Source organism: Myodes glareolus, chromosome 20, assembly GCF_982192425.1.
Source record: "Myodes glareolus chromosome 20, mMyoGla1.1, whole genome shotgun sequence".
Lineage (NCBI taxonomy): Eukaryota > Metazoa > Chordata > Mammalia > Rodentia > Cricetidae > Myodes > Myodes glareolus.
The window spans coordinates 50,562,649-50,583,310 of NC_142045.1; the positions used below are offsets into that span (position 1 = coordinate 50,562,649).

The following is a 20,662-nucleotide window of genomic DNA, read 5'->3' on the forward strand; positions in this document are numbered from 1 at the left end:
GGGAGGTATGGAGTTATACCATTTATTTGTAAGACCTTCACTCAAGTCCAAGTATCTTCATCAGAGAAAATAATTCCCATTACACAAATGAAATTACAAAACAAGAGCTCGAAAAGTATTTAGTGCACACTGCATGAACAAGTCTCTGAATCACAACTCTACTTGTTTTGACCTGTGTCTCAAAACAGTTAATTATCTGTTAATTTCTGTAAATCCTGCCTCTTGTCTAAATCATTCCAAACACCATGCAAAGTAACTGGTTTAGGAGCTCAATGGCTGGTAACAGCACTCCCAGGGCTCCCAATTACCCAGATCTAGTCTCCACATGCTTACAGTCCTGTCCTGGAGACCACACGCCCTTCTAAAACACACTGCCCACACAGGAATTTCTTTCTTCAAGGTTTTTTTTCTGAAAGATTTATATATTTATTATGTATACGGTGTTCCAACTGCATGTATACCAACATGCCAGAGGAGGGCATCGGATCCCACTATAGATGGTTGGGAGTCACCATATGTTTACTGGGAATTGAACTCAAGACCTCTAGAAGCACAGCCAGTGCTCTTAACCTCTGAGCCATCTCTCCAGCCCTCTGCATGTTCTCGAACACATTACCTTTCGCCCAGTCTACCTATTCTGCATGTGTAAACCTCATGTCTGCTTGCTTCCAGGAACCCTTATTAAGGGTTGTTCTCTTTCAGGCTTCCCTTACAGGAAGGAAGACGTCACTTTGCTTTGTCCTTTCCTGCATGTTACCTCTTTAGGTTGAGCTCCTCTGGGACTAAACTGTCTCAAACTCATTTAAATATACAACACTGCACCTGGTTTAAAGGGAATTCAATACACTTCTTCTAATATTTAATTGTTGTAAAAGCAGAAACTGGGGGATTGTGGTTAAGAATAGTTGGTTCTCCTGAAGAGGACCTGGGCTTGATTCCTGGCACTCATATGATGGCTCACACCTATCTGTAACTTCAGTTCCTGGGGATCTGGTGCTCTCTTCTCATCTCCAAGAACACTAGGCACACATGTGGTGCAGACACATATGGTGGACCATGGCCCAAGAATAAAATTGTGTTGAGAATTCTGAGTGCTTGTGAGAAAACTCAGAAAACAGTACAAGAGTCTTGTGACCACAGTTTCTTCAAAAACATGGTTCTTGGAATGTGTTTTGTGCCCCTCCCTGATGTAGCAGAGAGTTTATTTCAGATTATTCATTACAACTGGCTATTGCTATTTGCTTTTATGCCCCTATGGAAAGACATATTTCTGCTGTATGAGGCTTGTCCTTGTGATTGTACGCTTTACCTGTGTGACTCTGCTTAACCTTCAGAGTATAAACCGTCTGAGGCTCTGAATAAACGTGGCTACTGCATGAGACTTCAGCTTGCTTCCTTTATTGCCTCCATCTCCCAGGTCCTACTGCCTCTAGAGCAGTAAATAGACATATATGCAGGTGTAACATTCAAACCCATAAAATAAATCTAAAAAACAATGGCAAGTATGGTAGCCTTTTCCTTTAATCCCAACACTCAGGAAGCAGAGGCAGGAAGATCTCTGTGAGTTCAAAGCAAGCCTGGTCTACAGAGTGAGTCCAAGATCAGCCAGAGCTATACTATGAGTGAGATTTTACTCAGTAACAACTTTAAAAAAAAAGAAAGGAAGGAAGGAAGGAAGGAAGGAAGGAAGGAAGGAAGGAAGAAAGAAAAGAAAAAGAGAAAGTGGGTAGACCTAGACCTCTAAGAAAATCCTGTTGAGATCTAAAACCACTGCTGTTACAGACTTGAAGTTTGGACTATGGTAGTAAAAAGCACGGTCTAGTCATCACAAAATCACCAGGGCAAAGAGGACTCAGGAGATTGAGGCAGGAGGATGGCCATGAGTTAGAGGCCAGCCTGGGCTACAATGAGACCCTGTCTTAACAAAACAAAACAAAAAAAACAAACAAGCAAAAACAAGAAGTCTGTCCACTTAATTGAGCCCATTTAATGAATGCTAAAAATTCAATCTTCATAATGAAGGAACCACAAGCATTTGAATAGGATCATAACTTAGAAAAGGTTTGCTAAATAACTATTTATTAAAGAAGGCTCTCCTTCCTTCTAAAGCATTCCTATACGCCAACTTCCAAGTGTTCAACCCTAAGCTACCAGGGAACGAGGAGCGGAGTGCTGAGAGGGGAAGCAGGGGCAAGGGGAAGCAGGGGGAGCTCTTGCTATCGTGGATGTGACTACACATGTGCTCACCAACTGCAGAGATCCTCTGCAGGCTGCACCTCCCTACTTACTGCTGGACTTGGTGGCTGCAGTTTGCACTTGTGAAGCTCACAATCATCTGCAGCTTTTCGGTTGCATAGTTCACAAACTGCTGCTTAAATGCTCTCTCTTTTGCGCGGGTAGTCCAGGTCAGCCTTTCATAAAGATACAAAGCTCCATACGTACTTAAGGCAACAGAGATGAGTTTCCAGCCCACTGTTTTCCAAATCTGCAAGACAAAGTCACAGCTCACTGTGAGAAATAAACATATTAGAAGGAGACAGGAATCATCTTCTAAAAATGTATATACCTTCCTCATAAAGAAATCTGATAGAAAAAATATAAACACTAGGATGGAGTTTCACAGCCTGCCACAACTGAAGGGCTGAATTAAGCTCCCTCCCTTGTAAAGTTTTCTTTAATTTTTCTTATGTATGAGTGTTCTGTCTGCCCACATGAATGTAGGCCAGATGTGTGTGTAGTGCCTGTAGAGGCCAGTAGATGGCATCAGAACCCCCAGGACTACAATTACAAATGGCTGAGCTGCCATGCGGGTGCTGAGAACCAAGCAGGGGTCCTCTGAAGAGCAGCACATCTTAACCATCTCTCCAGTACTAACTTGATATTATCTCAAAAAAAGGAAGAAAGAAAATTATATTTTAGGTTGAATGTTTCAAACATTATAACAGCACATACATGCTGGTAATGAATAAAAAACTAAACACAACTTACTAATAATCTTTAACACTTAAGACAGCTCCCATTGGTATTCAGAGACAGTCCCGCAGGACATCTTGTTTGTTGTCAAAGATTAAACAAGCCCCCACAAAAGAAAGGCAAGTTTTCTACCAACTTGGTTCTTTCTTGTTATGTCAATATATAAATAAATCACTTATTTGTGTGCTGTAGTGAGAAAATAGGTCATTTTATTAAGAGCCAGATACGGTCAGGAATGTAATTCAGTGATATAGTGCCTATTTGGCATGTGCAAGGCTCTGGGGGCACTGCCCAAAGGAAAACAAACAAACAGCAAACAGAAACCAACTCAACAGCTTTCATCCTAAACTTACAGGTAACGGTGTAGGTAGGTAGGGGTGCATGTGTGCATGTGTTTTTAAAGATAAGTTACATCTGTAAAATCTTAGTCATTACTTTTTTGTTGTTTTTGAGACAGAGTTTCTCTGTGTAGCTGTGGCTGTCCTGGAACTAGCTCTGTAGACCAGGCTGGCCTTGAATTCACAGAGATTCACCTGCCTCTGCCACCGAAGTGCTGGGATTCAAGGTATGCATCACCACTACCCAGCTCCTTAGTCACATTTACAATTTACAAATTTTCAGATGCTTGATAGTTCCTGAGAATATGATCATAACTTTATTGAAGAACTGTTTCTTACCACTCCCCCAACAACTAAGATGCCCATTGAGGTTCTAGATGTGAGAGATGCCAATCCTGTGATCAAGGTGATCATGAGCTCTTCCTGAGCTGCACCATCTGGGGTTGCTGGGTTAGGAGAAGCAGTGGGAGTTGAAGCCAAAGATCTAGGGAGCTGGAGAATTTAGGAAAAAAAACAAACAAAAAAAAGAGTTACATTTATAAAGCTGTTTGTTTAACAACAACAAAAAAAAAGTAAAGCAATTTATGGGAGGAGGGGAAGGTTCCAAATAATGAGTAGAATGCAACTACACAAAGAAAATAAAAATACACTAGAAGTTCTTTTTCTTGTTGGCTGTGGGGAGGGTTGTGACAGTGTCTGACACGGTTGCCAAGGCTAGCCTGAAACTCAAACTCAGAATCTTCCAGCCTCAGCTAACAGACTGCTGAAATGGCAACATGTACCTTCACAGGAATTATTTTCTATGGGAACTAATGATATAACGAACAATAAATTTAATAGTAAATCAGTAAGAATTAAAACTGGTTTTCCAAGAGTAACTTTTCTTATTTTTAATTATGTGTGTGTATGCAGTATACCCCAAGAATAGAGGTGTTGGATCCCCTGGATGTTACAGGCAATTGTGAGCTGCCTAAATGTGGGTACTGAGAACTCTGAAAAGCAGTTTGCACTCTTCACCATTGGGCCATCTCTACAGCTAATTCTATCTCCCAAGAATCAAACTTTTGTTTTGTTTTGTTTTTTGTTTTTCAAGACAGGGTTTCTCTCTAGCTTTGGAGCCTGTCCTGGAACTAGCTCTTATAGACCAGGCTGGCCTCGAACTCAGAGATTCGCCTGCTTCTGCCTCCCAAGTGCGGGGATTACAGGAACGGGCCACCAACCGCCCAGCTAAGACTTTTTTTAAGAGTTGAAGATGTAGCATAGTACTAAGACTTGTGTGCTTAGCACATGCAATGTCCTAGCTCATTTATGAATTAAAACAAACAGCTGGGCAGTGGTGATGCACACCTTTAATCCCAGCACTCGGGAGGCAAAACACATCAAAGATTAAAGAATAAGCCACACTGAAAAATATATTTGGACATCACCTATCTGTAAAGTAAACTGTAAATTTACATGCAGATGATAGAATCCCTAAACTTAGTAGTAGCCAACAATTACAATCAGAATGTGAATAAAAATATTGCTCAAGAGGAACACACCTGGGCACTGGTGGTGCACATCTTTAATCCCAGCACCTAGAAGGCAGAGGCAGGTGGATTTCTGGGTTCGAGGCCGGCCTGGTTGCCAGAGTAAGTTACAGGACAGCCAGGACTAAAAGACCCCCATCCCCCCAAAAGAACACAAGGGCAAAGGGTTTATTTAATAAGCACGTGAAAAGGTGCTCAAATCAGTCATTAAGGAAGTGTAAGTCAACCCCATGATGAGATATATCAGTTCACGCTCACCAGGATAAGATAGACAATAAAACAAGCGTACAAATTACACCTAGAAAATTAAGCCTTCACAGTGCTTAGGGGCAGGGTAAAATGTGACCAGCTTGGAAAAAAATTTGGAAAATCCTAAGAAACATAAAACATAAATGCCAGGAGTGATGCTCACCTGTAATCCCAACGCTCAGGAGGCTGAGATAGGAAGATCATTACATCTGAGGCCAGTCTGGGCTACAAAGTAAGACCTTGTCTAAATACCTAAAATAGTAGGGCACGGTGACACACATCTATATCCCAGAACTTGGAAGGTAAAGAAGATTTCACATGTGTAGGTTACATGAAAGCCTTTATTGAAGATGAGATGTTCTGTCTGAAGAATATTTAAAGTTTTCAAAAAAGCATATACTCCGCAAACATAAAGAGAAAATATAGTTTATGTATGCAATAGAATTCTACGTTATGTCATTTGCAGGAAAATGATAAAACTAAAGAGAACCATATTACATGAATAAATCATATGAGAAAGACAAGTACTGGATGGCTTTTCTCACTTGCAGGTCCTGGACATGATAGGTACATGTATCACATATATACTGGGGATATGCAAGCAGAAGCAGAATTGTTTAGGAACAAAGGCGACTAATGAGAGAGGTAGAAAATGAGAACAGAGTGAATAGTGGAGTTATTAGGAGAGTCAAGGAAGAGGCCCAAGCACCTTTAAATGAATATAAAAGAGAAGGTGTATATAAACATTATCTTAAAATTTGCTTAGTTGAGCCCACTTAAGTCTAAAATAGTAGTCTCTCACTGTCCTCTACTGACACTAATGAAAAGACTCCCTGGAATGCTACACAATCACTTCTGCAGGCTTCGTTGGCAATGACTTTCTTGCAAAGACAGCCACCACACTATGGGCCAATGGACGGTGGAGAAATAAAATGTGTTCCACCTATTACTCTGCCACCTGGAGTGCTACAGCACTGACACTTTGAGGCTGTACCTTGAAAACATCCTACTTGAGCTCTGCCTAGGCACCTGAGACACTAGGGAATGTGTAGATGGCAAATCCAAACTGACCAACCTGACTAGTGCTAACCCCACAGACATGAATGATGACCGGTCATAAATGGGCAGGAGGGAATCTCTGGAGAAGAACAAAAGTGTTCTGGGTTTTTGTTGTTGTTGTTGTTGTTTATTTAAAAAAAACTTTAATTTTAATTATGTGTTTATGGAGGGGGTATGTGTACATAAGCCTATAATGGCCAGAGGGTGTCAGATCCCTGGAGATGGAGTTACAGCAGTTCTGAACTACCCAGGGTGGGTGCTGGGAACCAAACTCAGGCCCTGCAGAAACAGTGTACATTCTTAGTCACTGAGCCACTTCTCCAGCCCCAACAGAAATGCTTTAAATGTAGACTATGGTGAAGTTTTTAATTTATTTTTCTGTTTACTATTTATATGCACATGTATGTGTTTGTGTGAATGCATGACAGTGTGCAGAGGCCAGAAGAGGCTGTCAAATCCCCTGGAGCTGGAGTTACAGGTGGGTGCTGAGAAGATACTCAGGCCTTCTGCAAGAGCAAGAGTGCTTTTAACTCTTGACCTATCTCTCTAGCCTCTGGGATAGTTTTTACTCCATAAACTTCCTCGAAATTCTAAAATTAACAAAAATCAAAGCTTATTCTAATTTATTTAAAGTCTAGAACCAAATTTTAAAAATACTTCCTGTAAAGTCTGAGGATCTGAGTTCAATCCCAGAAGCCAAATGGTAGAAGCACAGAACCGACTCCTACATATTGTCCTCTGACCTTCACATGTGGCACATACATGCACATCAACATGCATTGTACACACAGGCAAACGTACAGATACAAAAATAAGTGAATGGAGAAGCTGCAAACATGGCATTCATAGTATTAATGGGCAAACAAACTCCAACTCAGAAGAGGCTGGATGAGACAGACACGAGCTCCTAAGGAAGCAGATTCGAGTAAGCCAGCTTATAGGTGAATCTGCATGCACAGCGTTAAGAGTGCCAACTGGGGCGATCAAGACACATACCTGAAAGACAGGCTCTGAGAGCCCAAGCAGCACCCTCTGTGCATTTGTGGAGCCCAGGAACCGATGCACAAGGGAAGACCAGCCCAGGGAAAATCGAAACACAATGTCCTCTTGAAAATCTGAACACAACTTGTGGCAATTGAGATCATAGCTGAGATCAAATTTTTTGCAAGGTATTAGTGTATGAAGCTTACTCTGTATACCAGCTGGAAGTAATGGCTTCAAGTTTTCTGGAAAAAAGATTATATTTATTTTAACAAACAGGAGTATGTGTTTTACCTTCCAGGCAATGTACCCAAATGCAAACAGCCCTTTATGAAAGAAGTGGGGGTGGAGAGAGGGGAGTGAGGGAGTGTGGGAGGAAGGGAGAGGAGGAAGGATGGAGGAGGGAGGTTATACACAACTCTGGAGACATGAACATCACCAATAATTTCTTGTTGAGATTGAAGCATCGAGGCATTGACTTCATTGGTGCACCGATCAGCCAAGTTTCTTCCCATACCATCTTCTATGTGCTTATTTAATTCCTATCAATAGTAATTGTAAATGTCCAAATTATTTTTTCCATATAAAGTAGGTAGCTTTTATAAAGACTGTTGAAATGATCTTTTGGGTGGATGTTGGCAATCGAACCTAGAACTTCACAGTTGCTAAACACATGCTTGACCACCGAGCTCCATCCCCAGTCCCTCTGAAATTTTACCTGTGAGATAGTTTGTATTTACTACCAGAGCTTGGGAGCTGTCATTCTCTGTATAGGAACTGCCAAGAATTCAGTAAAAGAGCCACTAAACACACGAATAAAGCAAAGAGCAAGAAAGCAGCCTCAGAACGAATGGCCAACAACTTGAACTTACACTCTTATACACTTTCAGTACACTGGGGGTAGGATGAAATTCAGAACAAAACTCATCAACCAAAACAGACAGTCGACAAATTTCATCTGTCATTGCACAAGAAACCTGAAAACATTAAAAAACTCAGTGTTAAAAATTAAAGTCATTCACAGCCAGCCAGGGCTGCAAAACAAGACATCCCCTCAAATAAACAAACAAGATAAAATAAAAAAGATTAGCAACTGCAACTGCTGAGAATATCAAATCAAGGGACATATTCCTTTAAAGTGAGAGACAGATGCATTTAGTGCTAACACACTGCTGCTTCCAGACACCATGACCAGAGACGATGTTACCTTGTTGGCCACCTCCTCTGTGACCTCCTTGATTTTCTTCTTAACATCTAGTGTTAGGAGGTTCATCTGGTTTCGGATGAAGTCCAGTCTATCAATTTGGTCTTCCCTCTCTTCCATTGAATAAACCCTATTTCATTTGGAAGAGTGATCAATATGTGGGCCATGTTAAAGTCTAAAGCAATTAATTAAGCAAGGTCATTCATTTATATCTGGAACCATTCTTTAACATGACACAAGAAAAAAGAAATCTTGTGTTCAAAGTCTCAAAGGACTACAGTTGCATTTCACCTGGCAAGTCCTTCAATGTCGATGGCTTAATATAAATGACCTTGACTCTCCCGAGTTACCTGCATCCCACAAAAACAGTAAGGATTCTAAGTCTCCATGACAGCAATTCAGTTAATAAACAAGTGAAGCAGACAGTACAGTGGGAAGCCACAAGCTCCTCCTGTATGCACTCTATGAATAAGCAGGCACCCAAGAGATGGCATGGCCCACAAAGCTCCAAATATCCACTATCTGACTCCCTATGAAGGTCTGTGGACCGCAGATGACAGGAAAACTAGGACTTGAGAGCTTTTTAAGAAAACCAGCAGCATTAGTTTCCAGGACATTGTTCTCAAATCATATCTTTTGTCATGTTTAGTTCAACATTCTATGTTTTAAAAGATGGAAGTCAGACAATTAGACTATATTTGTTATTTGGTGTGCATCAGGGAGGAGTCAAGCTCGAATGGGCTTCAGCAGCAACACACTCAGCATGCAAGCTGTGCAGAGAGACGCTGCCGGGGCTGAGACAGACGCAGGGCACAGCCTCAGCTGCCATCATTTACACGTGTTGCTGAATAAGCTGCACAGTCAAGGACAGGCAGAGATGCCTTACGGGCTGGGAAGTGTTCTGAGTGAAAATATGTAATTTCAAAACTTCAATTTTAAGTGCCAGTGACAGAGGACTTATAAACAACCAAGCAACCTTCAGTTTTATCAAGGCTTAACAGGTGAAGCTTCTAATCCCTGTGTTTGGGAGGCTGAGGCATGTGGAGTGCCATGGGTTTTAGACTAGACTAGCTCAAAAACATTCTTCGATTTCACCCTATCTTGACTTAATCTTTGGTACTTTCTATGCTTCCCTGAACTGGGTTAAGCTTGCGAAGGCATGAGGCCTGATAACATATTTGTCACAACTAACAACATTTTGCAATTTGTTCCAAAATGTGTCAAGTTTCATATTTTAAGAAGGCCTTAACCCAAGCTCTTCCCACCTCAGCCTCACCAGAGCTGGGATCACAGGTGTTTGCCACATCTGGGAAAGCTGTCTGCTTCAGTACCTTCGCATACTATTCAAGGTTACAGGAGAAGGGCTGTGAATTGACTGTAAACAGCATCACCTGGTTTGGAAATCTTCTTACGATTCTGCTTGAAGATCGGTCCTCCTCTCCCATGACGCTACTCAACATTTTAAAGTCACAATTCATACACAGTCACCCAGGGAAGGTCATAAAATTAATAAATCATCTTCAAATATTCATTTAAAAATACATAAGCAGGCACCAGTAAAGTCACAAAACTGGTCTTAGTGCCAAAGTATTTTTCGTACCATTTCAAACCTCAGGCCTAAAGATCTAACACAATGAAAGTAACATTTGGGCCATAATAATGGGGATGCCTACCTCTTCTCTGCTGCTGCCACGTTTACTGAGTCCAATATGTTTTTCACAGTGTCTAGTATCTGTTTAGCTCTGATAGTGTGCTGTTCAAACTTTGTTTTCACTGCTGACTGCGAGATACACTCCTGCGAGGGGCCCAAGCCATAACACATTACTGCAATTCCATCCAAACACTTTCAGGAATTCAAACACAAAAACTTGCTGGTTGTAATTTATTTTTATTTTTTTTTTAGGACAACATGAGCAAGGATAATTTAAACCAAAACCAAAAGGAAAGATGGAAAAAAATTGCATGATGAAACACAACTTAAAATTACAAAGATTAAGCAAACTGAAGGACTTAAAAGTAAGAAGAGCTGTAACAGCAAGTTTATATTTTTGTGCATCTTCACACAGTAATGTGCAGGGGGCTGACCACAGAACAATTACAACAACAACAACAACAACAAAACTAACAAATGGCACTATTCTCAGGGTCACAGATGTCCCACGAGAAATACTTATTTGACTTTGTCCATTTACCTTGTTTCAATCATGTTTGTAATATATAACCAAATAAAGACTGAGTTGTTAGAATTCTTTGTGGTGTTGTTTTAGAATTCTTATTTTAAAATGACTTATATAACGTGATAATATACCTAAGGTTACTGAAAAGAATATCTAAGGAGTAATATATGAGCAGTTAAAATTATCATTAACATGTTAAAATACACATAGAGAGCCACTTGCAGCTATCTCAAAGACCATGAGAGTGCAGCACAGACAGCGCCAGGCCTGAAGGACACTGAGCTTGACTGTCTTCCCTTCACAGCAACTGCAGCTACAATCAGCCAGTGTCTCCCAACAAATACACCGCTCCCCTTCCTTTCTCCTTCTGTTTTGTTTTTGTTGGAGTGAGTGAGTGAGTGAGTGAGTGAGTGAGTGAGTAGAGTGTGTGTGTGTGTGTGTGTGTGTGTGTGTGTGTGAGAGAGAGAGAGAGAGAGAGAGAGAGAGAGAGAGAGAGAGAAGAGAGAGCGCATGTGTGTGTTTTGAAGTAGGTTTCGTTCTCTGGTGTCCAACTCACAGCAACCCCCAGCTTCACAAGTGCTGTGGTTATAGGTATGCATGACTATACATTTTATATATAACCTAGGCTCTATATAACTCAGGCTGGCCTTAAAATGAAATGGAAAGCGCATGCCACTACACTGTGTCAATAGTGTGTTTTGTTTCTTGTAACTTGCATATGTCAGAATGCATCACATATACCAATGGACATATTTGATTTGTAAAATTGTTTCAATTTTTAACATGTGTAATATATGTCATACTTTTTTTAATGATTCATCATCAAAAGTTAACACAACTGTTATAACTAACCTCATTTAATTTTTACTTCCAAGAAAGTAAAATTCTACAATGATACAGTATTTCAAAACTCAAAGTAGTTAGAAAAAAGACCACATGGTCTTTGAACAACGCAAGAAACATCAGCCCACATGGTGTCAGCATCAGCAAGTAAAACTTGCTTATAGGAAATGTTCTGACTTTCTATTTCTATTTGGGTCATATTTCTATTTGGGCCATACAATCCTCCTGCACCAACTACTTTGAATCCATCACTGGGAATGCGATAGATAGATAGATAGATAGATAGATAGATAGATAGATAGATAGATAGATAGATAGATAGATAGATAGATAGATGATAGACAGACAGAGACATATATAAATGTATGTATGCAAGCACATGTGTGCATGCGTGCATGTGATACTAATTGTGGTCATGCCTTTCTGAAACTGACTATTGTTCTTCTGTCAATACTGACAGAAGCTTTCAACCTTCAATTCTCAGTTGTGTGAGTTACATTGGAGTCATCTGTAAGCCCACACTTACTGAATGTGCTATTCACAACCTCGTAAGGCTGTCTCACTCAGGAAAAACCTAACTTTTCGCTGTGTAGCTATTTCTTCAGTATTTTCTTTGAGGTAAGGAAAGCAGAACAATTCTTCTTTTAAGCTTGTAATGACAGTCCGTCCCTCCCTGGCTACCTTTCTTCTTTCTTCCCCCGTACCTTTCTCATGAAGCTCCCTGAAGCATCACTCATTCTTACTAACCTACTGACAGCAAGTTGCCTACTCCTGTTCTATGAGTTTGAAGCAGAGGATCTGAGACACACCCTTCACTAGAACCTGTAATCATTACCCACCTCTGAGAATTTTTAAATGGTCCAACTAAGCTTTGACTTTTACATAACTGCCTTGTAAATGTGCCAAATAACAAAAGCATAAAAACAATTTTAAGAGAAAAAAGTTAAAAGCAATGTTCCTCGATGAAGTCGATCTAGATGTCAGTAATGAAGACCCAGCGCAGAAAAGACAGCACAGTGCGAGAGTTGGACTAGACAGAGTGAAGGGACTCAACGTCGTCAGCACGGGAGGTACAGACTCAGTTATGAGCAAACACAAGGAAGCAGAGAAGCCTTTCCACCGAGGGTATCCACAATGGGGAGTTCTAGTCATCTACAGGGTCTGAAGGAGCACTGTGAGAAAGTCCTTACACACTCTGAACTAATGAATTTTTGCTGGGAGCATGAAAGTGCAGTTTGCAGAGTTACATTATCAGAAACTATTGCATCTTTGTACCAAGTTAAGAAATACTGATCAAACTACTCTCAATTCCATCTTGTCAGAACATGTTATAGACTTTCAAATTTAAAAACTAAGAACCAAAATGAAAAGCACAGATCAATCTATTTTCTGATTTCTTGTTAACATCTAAAGAAGTCAGTTTATTAATAATGCACAGTTACAAACACCCAAGAATGCATTTCAGTATGTTTTAAACTCAGAGTTAAAAAAGAAGGATGAACTTACCTCTTCCCTGGATGTAATATTCATGGAGATATGCACATTTTTTATACATGCACATGAGCGCGCGCACACACACACACACACACTGTTTAAAAAAAGCAGTCTCACTAAACTGTCCAGGATAGCCCTGAAATCATCCTGACTCAGTCTCCCAAGTAGCTTAGACTATAGCCATGTACCCAGCTTTCTTCTTGTACCTTAATGGCCAAACATCCATGATGTCACTACCAAAACCAGGCTTGGAGTCACACCTGTGGTCTCCAGGACTTGGAAGGCTATAGTGGGAGGACCACTAAGACCCAAGCATTCAAGACCAACTTAACAAAGAGACCTTGACTCAAAATAAAAAACAAAACACATCAACACTTGTCTTTTAAGAAAGGCCAGCAAGGTCTACATAACAAGTTCCAGGCCAGCCAGAGCTGCATGAGAAACCCTGTCTAGAAAGAAAAGCAGTTGATATTAATTCCTTTTTAAAATACATGTCTTCACCTGTCTTTCTCTCACCAAATAAAAGATTAGGGAATAATAAACTTTTCATTTAAAAAGTTTGGCTTGGTACACTCATCATTTATATCCTCTATTAAGGCAATTAGTCCTTATAGGGAATAATTATGGGCAGCAATTTTCTAATTCTACAGTCTTTGTTCACTTGCAATTGAGAAGGTGATAGGAAATCAAACAGAACTATACTAAGCAGGGCTGTGTAAGGACTTAGAATGTCAACATCCAAAGAATGTTTCATAAAAAGACAGGACAAGTTTTAAGTTTTTGGGGGAAAAAAAAACCAAATGCTTACAATCCAAGATCAATTTCCCCCTATGCTGGCTAGGGTTTTTTGTCAACTACTACCCAGCAACCATCATCTGTCCCAACAGAAATTACTGTCTGCTCTTGCTCCACAGGTATGAACACAAGAAATAACCATTCACTGCACAACATAAGCAATACTAGACCACTTTTCATTTATAAACACAAATAGAATACACCTTTCTCAATTCTCACAGGTCATCCTTTCTGCAGGGCCTTCATTTCTTCAAACCTTTCTTGTTTCACTTGCTGCTGTAAGGACTACGCTTAATAACAGTAGAGGTTACTGACAAAGGTGGACAATTGAGATTATAGTCATTCTCCAACCAGTACCATGTACAAGCCAGTAGTAATGAAATTCCTACCTCAAAAGTCTGTTCAAAATTCTGAAACTCTTGTAATCTTGCCTGAAATCCTTCAGCCAGTGCCCCACCTGTAACACAGGCAAAGAGTTTGATTTTTGTTTTTTGAGACAAAGTCTTACTACGCAGATGTACTATCTTGAACTTGTGGCAATCCTCCTTTTTGAACTTCCAAAGAACATACATTACAGGCATGAGCCATCATGCCTGACTTAGGCAAAGATGTTTAAATCTAGTATAATAACTTCCCTTTACTTATGACACAGATGTTCCAAAACATCATATCTGCTGTAAACTACAAGATATGAAACCCTCTATTATACTACATGAGTTAATTTGCTTTCTTCCTATTGTTGTGCTAAAACACCAACTATAATCAAAAATAGCTTGGGGAGTAAACATGGCTTACTTTTTCCCATCATAGTTCATCGTGAAGTTAAGTCAGGGCAGGAACCAAAGCAGATGTCAAAGAATAATGCCGCTGCTGGTTTGCTCTCCAAGGCTTGCTCAGCTGTCTTTCTTACACTACCCAGGACAACCTGTGGGGTGGCACTGCTCACAGTGGGCTGGCCCTCTCTCAGTCACTAATCAAGAAAATGCACCACAGACATGCCCAGTGGTCAATCTGATAGAGGCATTGTTTAATTAAACTTTTCCTTTTCCCAAATGATCTTAGCTTGTGTCAAATTGACAGAAATCTAACCAGGACACTATGTTCTATCATCTACACACATACACATAGTTAATGCCCTTTTTATCTTAGAAAGCATTTAGTATGCACTGAAGTCGTATCTTTTTGAAGTTAGAGGTACAATAGCATATTAACACAAATTTCCTTTTGCATCTTCACAGTTTCACAGATTTGTTCTTACTGTAGAATCATAACAAACAAGCATTTCACCTTTTCACCTAAAGGAAGCACTTTGTGGCCATCACTGGGTTGACTAAACTGCCTGTATCAGTGGGCATGCTCCATTTGGTCTATCTTCAGCACAATAAAGGTTCTCCGGCACAACCATGCAGTAACATGCTGGCTCATTAAGACAGATGGGTACTGAACAAAAGGAAGACTCCTGCTGCATGGGATGATGAAAGAGCTCACCATACTACTCTTTTTATTTTGTTGTTGTTTTTGTTTGTTTGTTTGTTTCAAGACAGGGTTTCTCTGTGTTACAGTCCTAGCTGTCCTGGAACTAGCTCCTGTAGACCAGGCTGGCCTCGAACTCACAGAGATCTGCCTGCCTCTGCCTCTCGAGTGCTGGGATTAAAGGCGTGCGCCACCACCGCCTGGCTACCACACAACTCTTGACAGTGTGATTTAACACTTGCCATATAATATTACTGCACCACAGCTGAGCACAGTCACAGGCAGCAGGAGACAAGGTTTCCAGTATGCTACTGTTTAGTTATGACCTACATTTATATTTAAGAAGGAAACCATAATTACTACATACCACCTTCTGGCAACCCCTGGGCTTTATGTTTTCGGGAGTTGAGAACTTCCTTGGCTGAAACAAAAAAGATCCGATTCCGAGCTTCCAAAGGACTCACAACTTTGAGCTCTTCTACCAAGAAGTGAAGGCATCTTTCCATGTGTTGTCTGCGCACCTGCAAGTAGCACAGGAATTTTAACAATTTAAATAAAACAGAAATAATAACAACTTTCAAACACAGGCCTGTACTAAATTTCAGGTATAGTAACTGTCATGCTTTGAATGAGAAATATCCGACCTAGGCTTGGGAATTTAAATAATTGTACTCAGTTGATGGGCTTGTTTGACAGACAAAGTGTCATAGGGCTTTGAGAACTTAAGGCCTCTCCCCACTTTGTTTGTTCTCTCTACTTAACGCCTGCAGTTCAAGATCTGAACCCTTAGTTTCTGCTCTAGTTGCCATGACTATAGCTTGCCTCCCCACCAGAACAGACTTTTATAAACTTTCTTCTATAAGCTGTCATGGTCATACTCTCATAGTGACACATATATGAAGTCTGATCTGGATGGCAGGAAATCTCTACTTAATAATCTTCCTTCTGAACATCAAATATTACTCAAATATTATAAAACATCACAAACGAGTTTTAACACCCACCTAATTGTATGGAACAATGTAATCAATTCTATAACAAGGGCATAATAAAAACGCTATGTACATTAACAGTAGTGGGCAGAAATGGGCAACGTTTTTAGTTTTACTTGTGCTTATTTTCTAAACTGTCACCTGTGGGGCTGTTAATAATACCTCTGAAGTCAGAAAATAAGTACTACAATAAGAATATAAAATAAAGCTATTGTCTTCATTTTAAATAGAAACATAACAGCCTATTTTTCTTAAGAATATGGAAACTTGGGGGCTGGAGAGATGGCTCAGAGGTTAAGAGCATTGCCTGCTCTTCCAAAGGTCCTGAGTTCAATTCCCAGCAACCACATGGTGGCTCACAACCATCTGTAATGGGGTCTGGTGCCCTCTTCTGGCCTGCAGGCATACACACAGACAGAATATTGTATACATAATAAATAAATAAATATTTTAAAAAAAAAGAATATGGAAACTGGGACTAGAGAAAAGGCTCAACATTTAAGAACCCCTGTTGTTCTTTCAAAAGGTTATAGTTCCAGTCCCAACAACCATCTCAAACAGCAAAGCAAGAAACCAAAACAGAAAGAGGCCAGAGTCACGAGAAGCTCTGGGAGTCAGGCAGGCTCAGTTATTTCATCTGCGTTCTGATTCAGGTATTATGAAAATCCGCCGAGTCAAGCACTAAATGATTCGGGTAGGCATTTTCTGTTACACATTCTATACTTTAATAAAAGTTAAACATGGGGCTAGAGAGATGACTAAATGGCTGAGAATATAGTTGCTCTCCCACATGGCAGCTCACAGCCGTCTGTACCTCCAGTTCTAGCAGATCCAAGACCCTATTCTAGTCTCCTCTGGCACGGAAGGGGCGCATAAACATACATGCAGGCAAAACACCCATGGGGAAAAAAAAGTGAGACATGAAAAGAAGTCTCTAGTTCTGAGAAAAACTATAGCTTAGTGTACCAGATACCCGTCACAAACCCCTACAGGTTTTCAAAATCATACTCTTATTTTTTTTCTTTTAATTTTTCAGACAGAGTCTAGTATGACTCAGGCCAGCCTCAAACTGACAGCTCATATTGATTTTGACTTCCTGATCCTTTTGCCCCCACCTCCCAAGTCAGGCATTAGATAAGAGTGTGTATCATGACGCCCAGCTATATTCATATTATTTCAACAATCACAGAATAACTTCTCGTGATGTCCTCTGAGGTCGACTGTTTTCTCAGATAACAATGTACACAACTATAGTTCAAAATAGGGGTGAAACTTACATCCTCCATATACTCCGGCTCTGAGGCAGAAGCATCCCAACGATTGTTCAGAATGAAAATGTTTGGTTTGGAGAGCCGCTCATTCACTTTATGGAAAAAATGTTTCTCCTGAAAAATACCAAGAACAACATTTTAACAAGCATTTTCTATTTACACTTATAATGAAAACCCTCAGACTTAAAGTCTAAATCATTTAAAGCACAGTGATTAGCATCCACTAAGACCCTTGTGAACACTCAACTTGCCCTTGGAAATCAAAACACAAAACCAATGGCAAGGGTTCCTGCTCTTGCCAGGTCTCTCTTGAGATTCAACCAACACTCACCAGTCTGTATGTATAGGACAGAAAGTGATTGATTGATAATAGCCCCAGAAGTTAAAAGTCACTTCAAATCGTTTTTCAGAGTTAGCTAAGCTGATGGTTATGGTAGGGGCACACCTTCAATCCAAGGTAGAGGCAAGCAGATCTCTGTGAGTTTGAGGCCAGCCTGCTCTACACTGTTAGCTCCAGACAAGCCAGAGATACATAGTGAGACCCTGCCTCAAAAACAAACAAATAAATTTAGCTGAGTTCACTGGCATACTTGTATAAACTCAAATAACAAAGCAAATATCATATAAACTGCTTCTCGGTCTTTTGGATAAGTTCAAGCGAAGATCATTATATAAATACTGTAAAGTAAGTGTTGTGTCTGTTCACAGCAAGATGCCATAGCTAGTTGAAAATAGGATCGGCTCCACAAAGAAAATAATAGGCACTAATGATGGGTTTAGACATGCTGCTAATGGAGTCTTTCATAATCCAGGCTGGCCCTGAACTCATTATATATCAAAGATGGCATTAAATATCTCATTCTCCTGCTTCTATATACAAGATTACAGACATGTGACTACAGCCAGCTTAACAGGTATTTCTGAAAGAGGAAAAGTTCAGAAGTGGACAAACTGCAAGAAAAGAACAGCATCAATAGGACTGGGGATGCCACTCAGAGGCAGTGTTTGCCTCACACATGCACAACCCTGAGTCTGACTGCTAGCACAAAAAAAAAAAAAAAAAAACAAAGGAGATTAGCATAATCAGAGGCACCAGAGTCAGACTGAGGCTGAGTCGTCTGCTCATCTGTGGGAGTGAAGCCCTCAGGTAATGTATGCTGTTTGACATGGGCCTCTGACACACAGGAAAATGGCAAAGCCTTTTTATGGTTCACACAGGGATGCTGACAGTGTGTGCAGAAATGTCCACAGTAGCTTTCTCCCTGCAGATATTTACAACCTAAAGACCGCTCCCACTAAATCTGCCTCTTGTTCAGCTGTTTGTGATACCCCTGCCCCCTTATCCATCTGTAATAACCCCATATCCTGGTTCAGCTGTAGGCAACAACCCTGCCTCTCTGTTGCACACATAGAACAGACACACTGAGCACCTAGGGCTGTGGTTCTCCATCAGATAATCCAGTCCTCCCAATCCCACTCTCTGTGTGTTTCCATCTGTTTGCCTTTTCTTCACTACTCTGTCACTTCTAGTCACATCTGTCCCTAGAAGCTGTAAAAGGACTTGGCACTTAGCCATCACCAAACGATGATGGTCCTGTGCAACACCTCAAACAGTTGTGGAGCTTCTCACAGAACGAGGAAACAAGCTGTCCAGTTATTACAGCAGAAGCCTGGTATTTGTGATAGTAAGACCTTATTGGTGACACCTTGGCTACAATGGTACTCAGTCATTCCTACACGTCCGGTGAATAACCTTTTCAATAGCATGCTACTGTATGCATACTAGATATCTAAACTCTGAAAGCTTGTCTGGACTGAATCTGGTCACTAAGGATAAAGAACCTTCCAAGCCGGGTTGGATGAACGTGAACCTACATCAAGTTGGGAAAGGAGGAGAACTTGAAAAGTTTTGCCGGATGCCTGACAGGGAAACAGGAGGAGAGATGGCTTGAATTTTTTTAAAAAGACTCCTAAGTATACATCTCAACAACCTTGGCACCATGTTCTTCCAGGATAACACACACACAGGGTAACTGTCAGTCTCATGTTTGTATCACCCTAAACCCACAAACACTAGAAGCTAAAGTCACTGAGCCTTAGATTGTTCCTGAAACCAGGCAACACTACAGGAGACCAGCAACAGCCCTCCAGTCCTAGGGAAAGCAGGCCCTCAGTGAACTTTCCAGCTCATCACCAGGACTGCCCTCTCTTTACAGAATTAAAGTGAACGCCACCCAAGCACAGCAGTAAGAATAAATCCTACCGTGTTCATCAGTGTGGATTCTGAGTTTGCAACCAAAACAAAGACATCAGCATCGAGGCAGAACTTATCAATCCAGATATCCAGCTCTGTGGTAACATCTGTACCTGGGCTAATGGGAAGGAAGCAAACACTATATCATATGATGTTTGTTAAAAAGCAAAATTTGGGTTACAGATTAAAAGAAACAAACAAACAAAAAACATTTTCTATCATTTCAAGTCCAAAAGGGAGACATTCTCTCAGCCATCAAGCATTGAAATTTTAATTCAATGTTTTTGACAAAACAAGCAATCTTTTCCATTTTAAATTTTTATGCTGGAAAATCTGGGGGAAAGTACCAATAATAGTCTGTGTTAATATCAATAAATTGTTCCAATCAGCTATATCCAGTATAGCTTAGAGATGAAAATGCTTAGAAGTTCACCCAAACAAAAACAAAAACCCTCTGGGATCAGGCATGGTGGTACACATCTTTAACCCCAGCACTCCGAAAGAAAAGCAGGTGGATCTCTGTGAGTTCAAGGCTAGCCTGGTCTATATAAGAGACCCTGTGTCTCAAAAAAGGGAGGGGGGAATCATCAAAACTGAACGGTTTCCATAGATCATCAAACTGTTCATTGAAGAAACAAAAACATAACAAAAATGTTTGAATCCTTTGAATACTATAGTTAAGAAAAATAATCAACCAATGTGCACTACACTTCATCAAGCACTAGTGAAATGATCTTAAAATAATATGCCATGGGACCTGCTACTATAGCTCAGGGCAGAATAAATATATGGTAAGCACAAGGTCCTTGGTTCAAGCCCCAATGCCACAAACTAAAGTAAAATTTAAAACACATAAAAATGCATATTAGTAAAAGCAATGGAAAAATTCTATAATCATTCAGTTACCTTCAGAGCATACAAACCTCCTAGACTTTTCAACTGAAAGAAAAAGGGGAAGGAGGAGTAGACTTCCTAACTGCAGACACACTGTGGCCAGCAGTTCATGCTCCTGGGGGCTGCTGCTCTTGCC

At 40.4% G+C, this 20,662-nt stretch overlaps 1 protein-coding gene across 3 annotated transcripts in view; it reads right to left on the reverse strand.

Annotated features, from left to right (window-relative positions):
* Mfn1 (mitofusin 1) overlaps positions 1–20,662 on the reverse strand; it is a 40,626-nt gene that overhangs the window by 5,571 nt on the left and 14,393 nt on the right. For all 3 annotated transcript variants that reach the window (XM_048429945.3, XM_048429944.2, XM_048429946.3), the window contains exons 6-16: positions 19,642–19,750; positions 17,385–17,492; positions 15,483–15,636; positions 14,032–14,099; positions 10,007–10,128; positions 8,337–8,463; positions 8,002–8,106; positions 7,569–7,671; positions 7,145–7,374; positions 3,651–3,803; positions 2,289–2,485 (exon numbers count right to left, since the gene is read on the reverse strand). In XM_048429945.3, the coding sequence (XP_048285902.1) occupies positions 2,289–2,485; positions 3,651–3,803; positions 7,145–7,374; positions 7,569–7,671; positions 8,002–8,106; positions 8,337–8,463; positions 10,007–10,128; positions 14,032–14,099; positions 15,483–15,636; positions 17,385–17,492; positions 19,642–19,750 (1,476 nt within the window). The remainder of the gene's footprint in view (positions 1–2,288; positions 2,486–3,650; positions 3,804–7,144; positions 7,375–7,568; positions 7,672–8,001; positions 8,107–8,336; positions 8,464–10,006; positions 10,129–14,031; positions 14,100–15,482; positions 15,637–17,384; positions 17,493–19,641; positions 19,751–20,662) is intronic.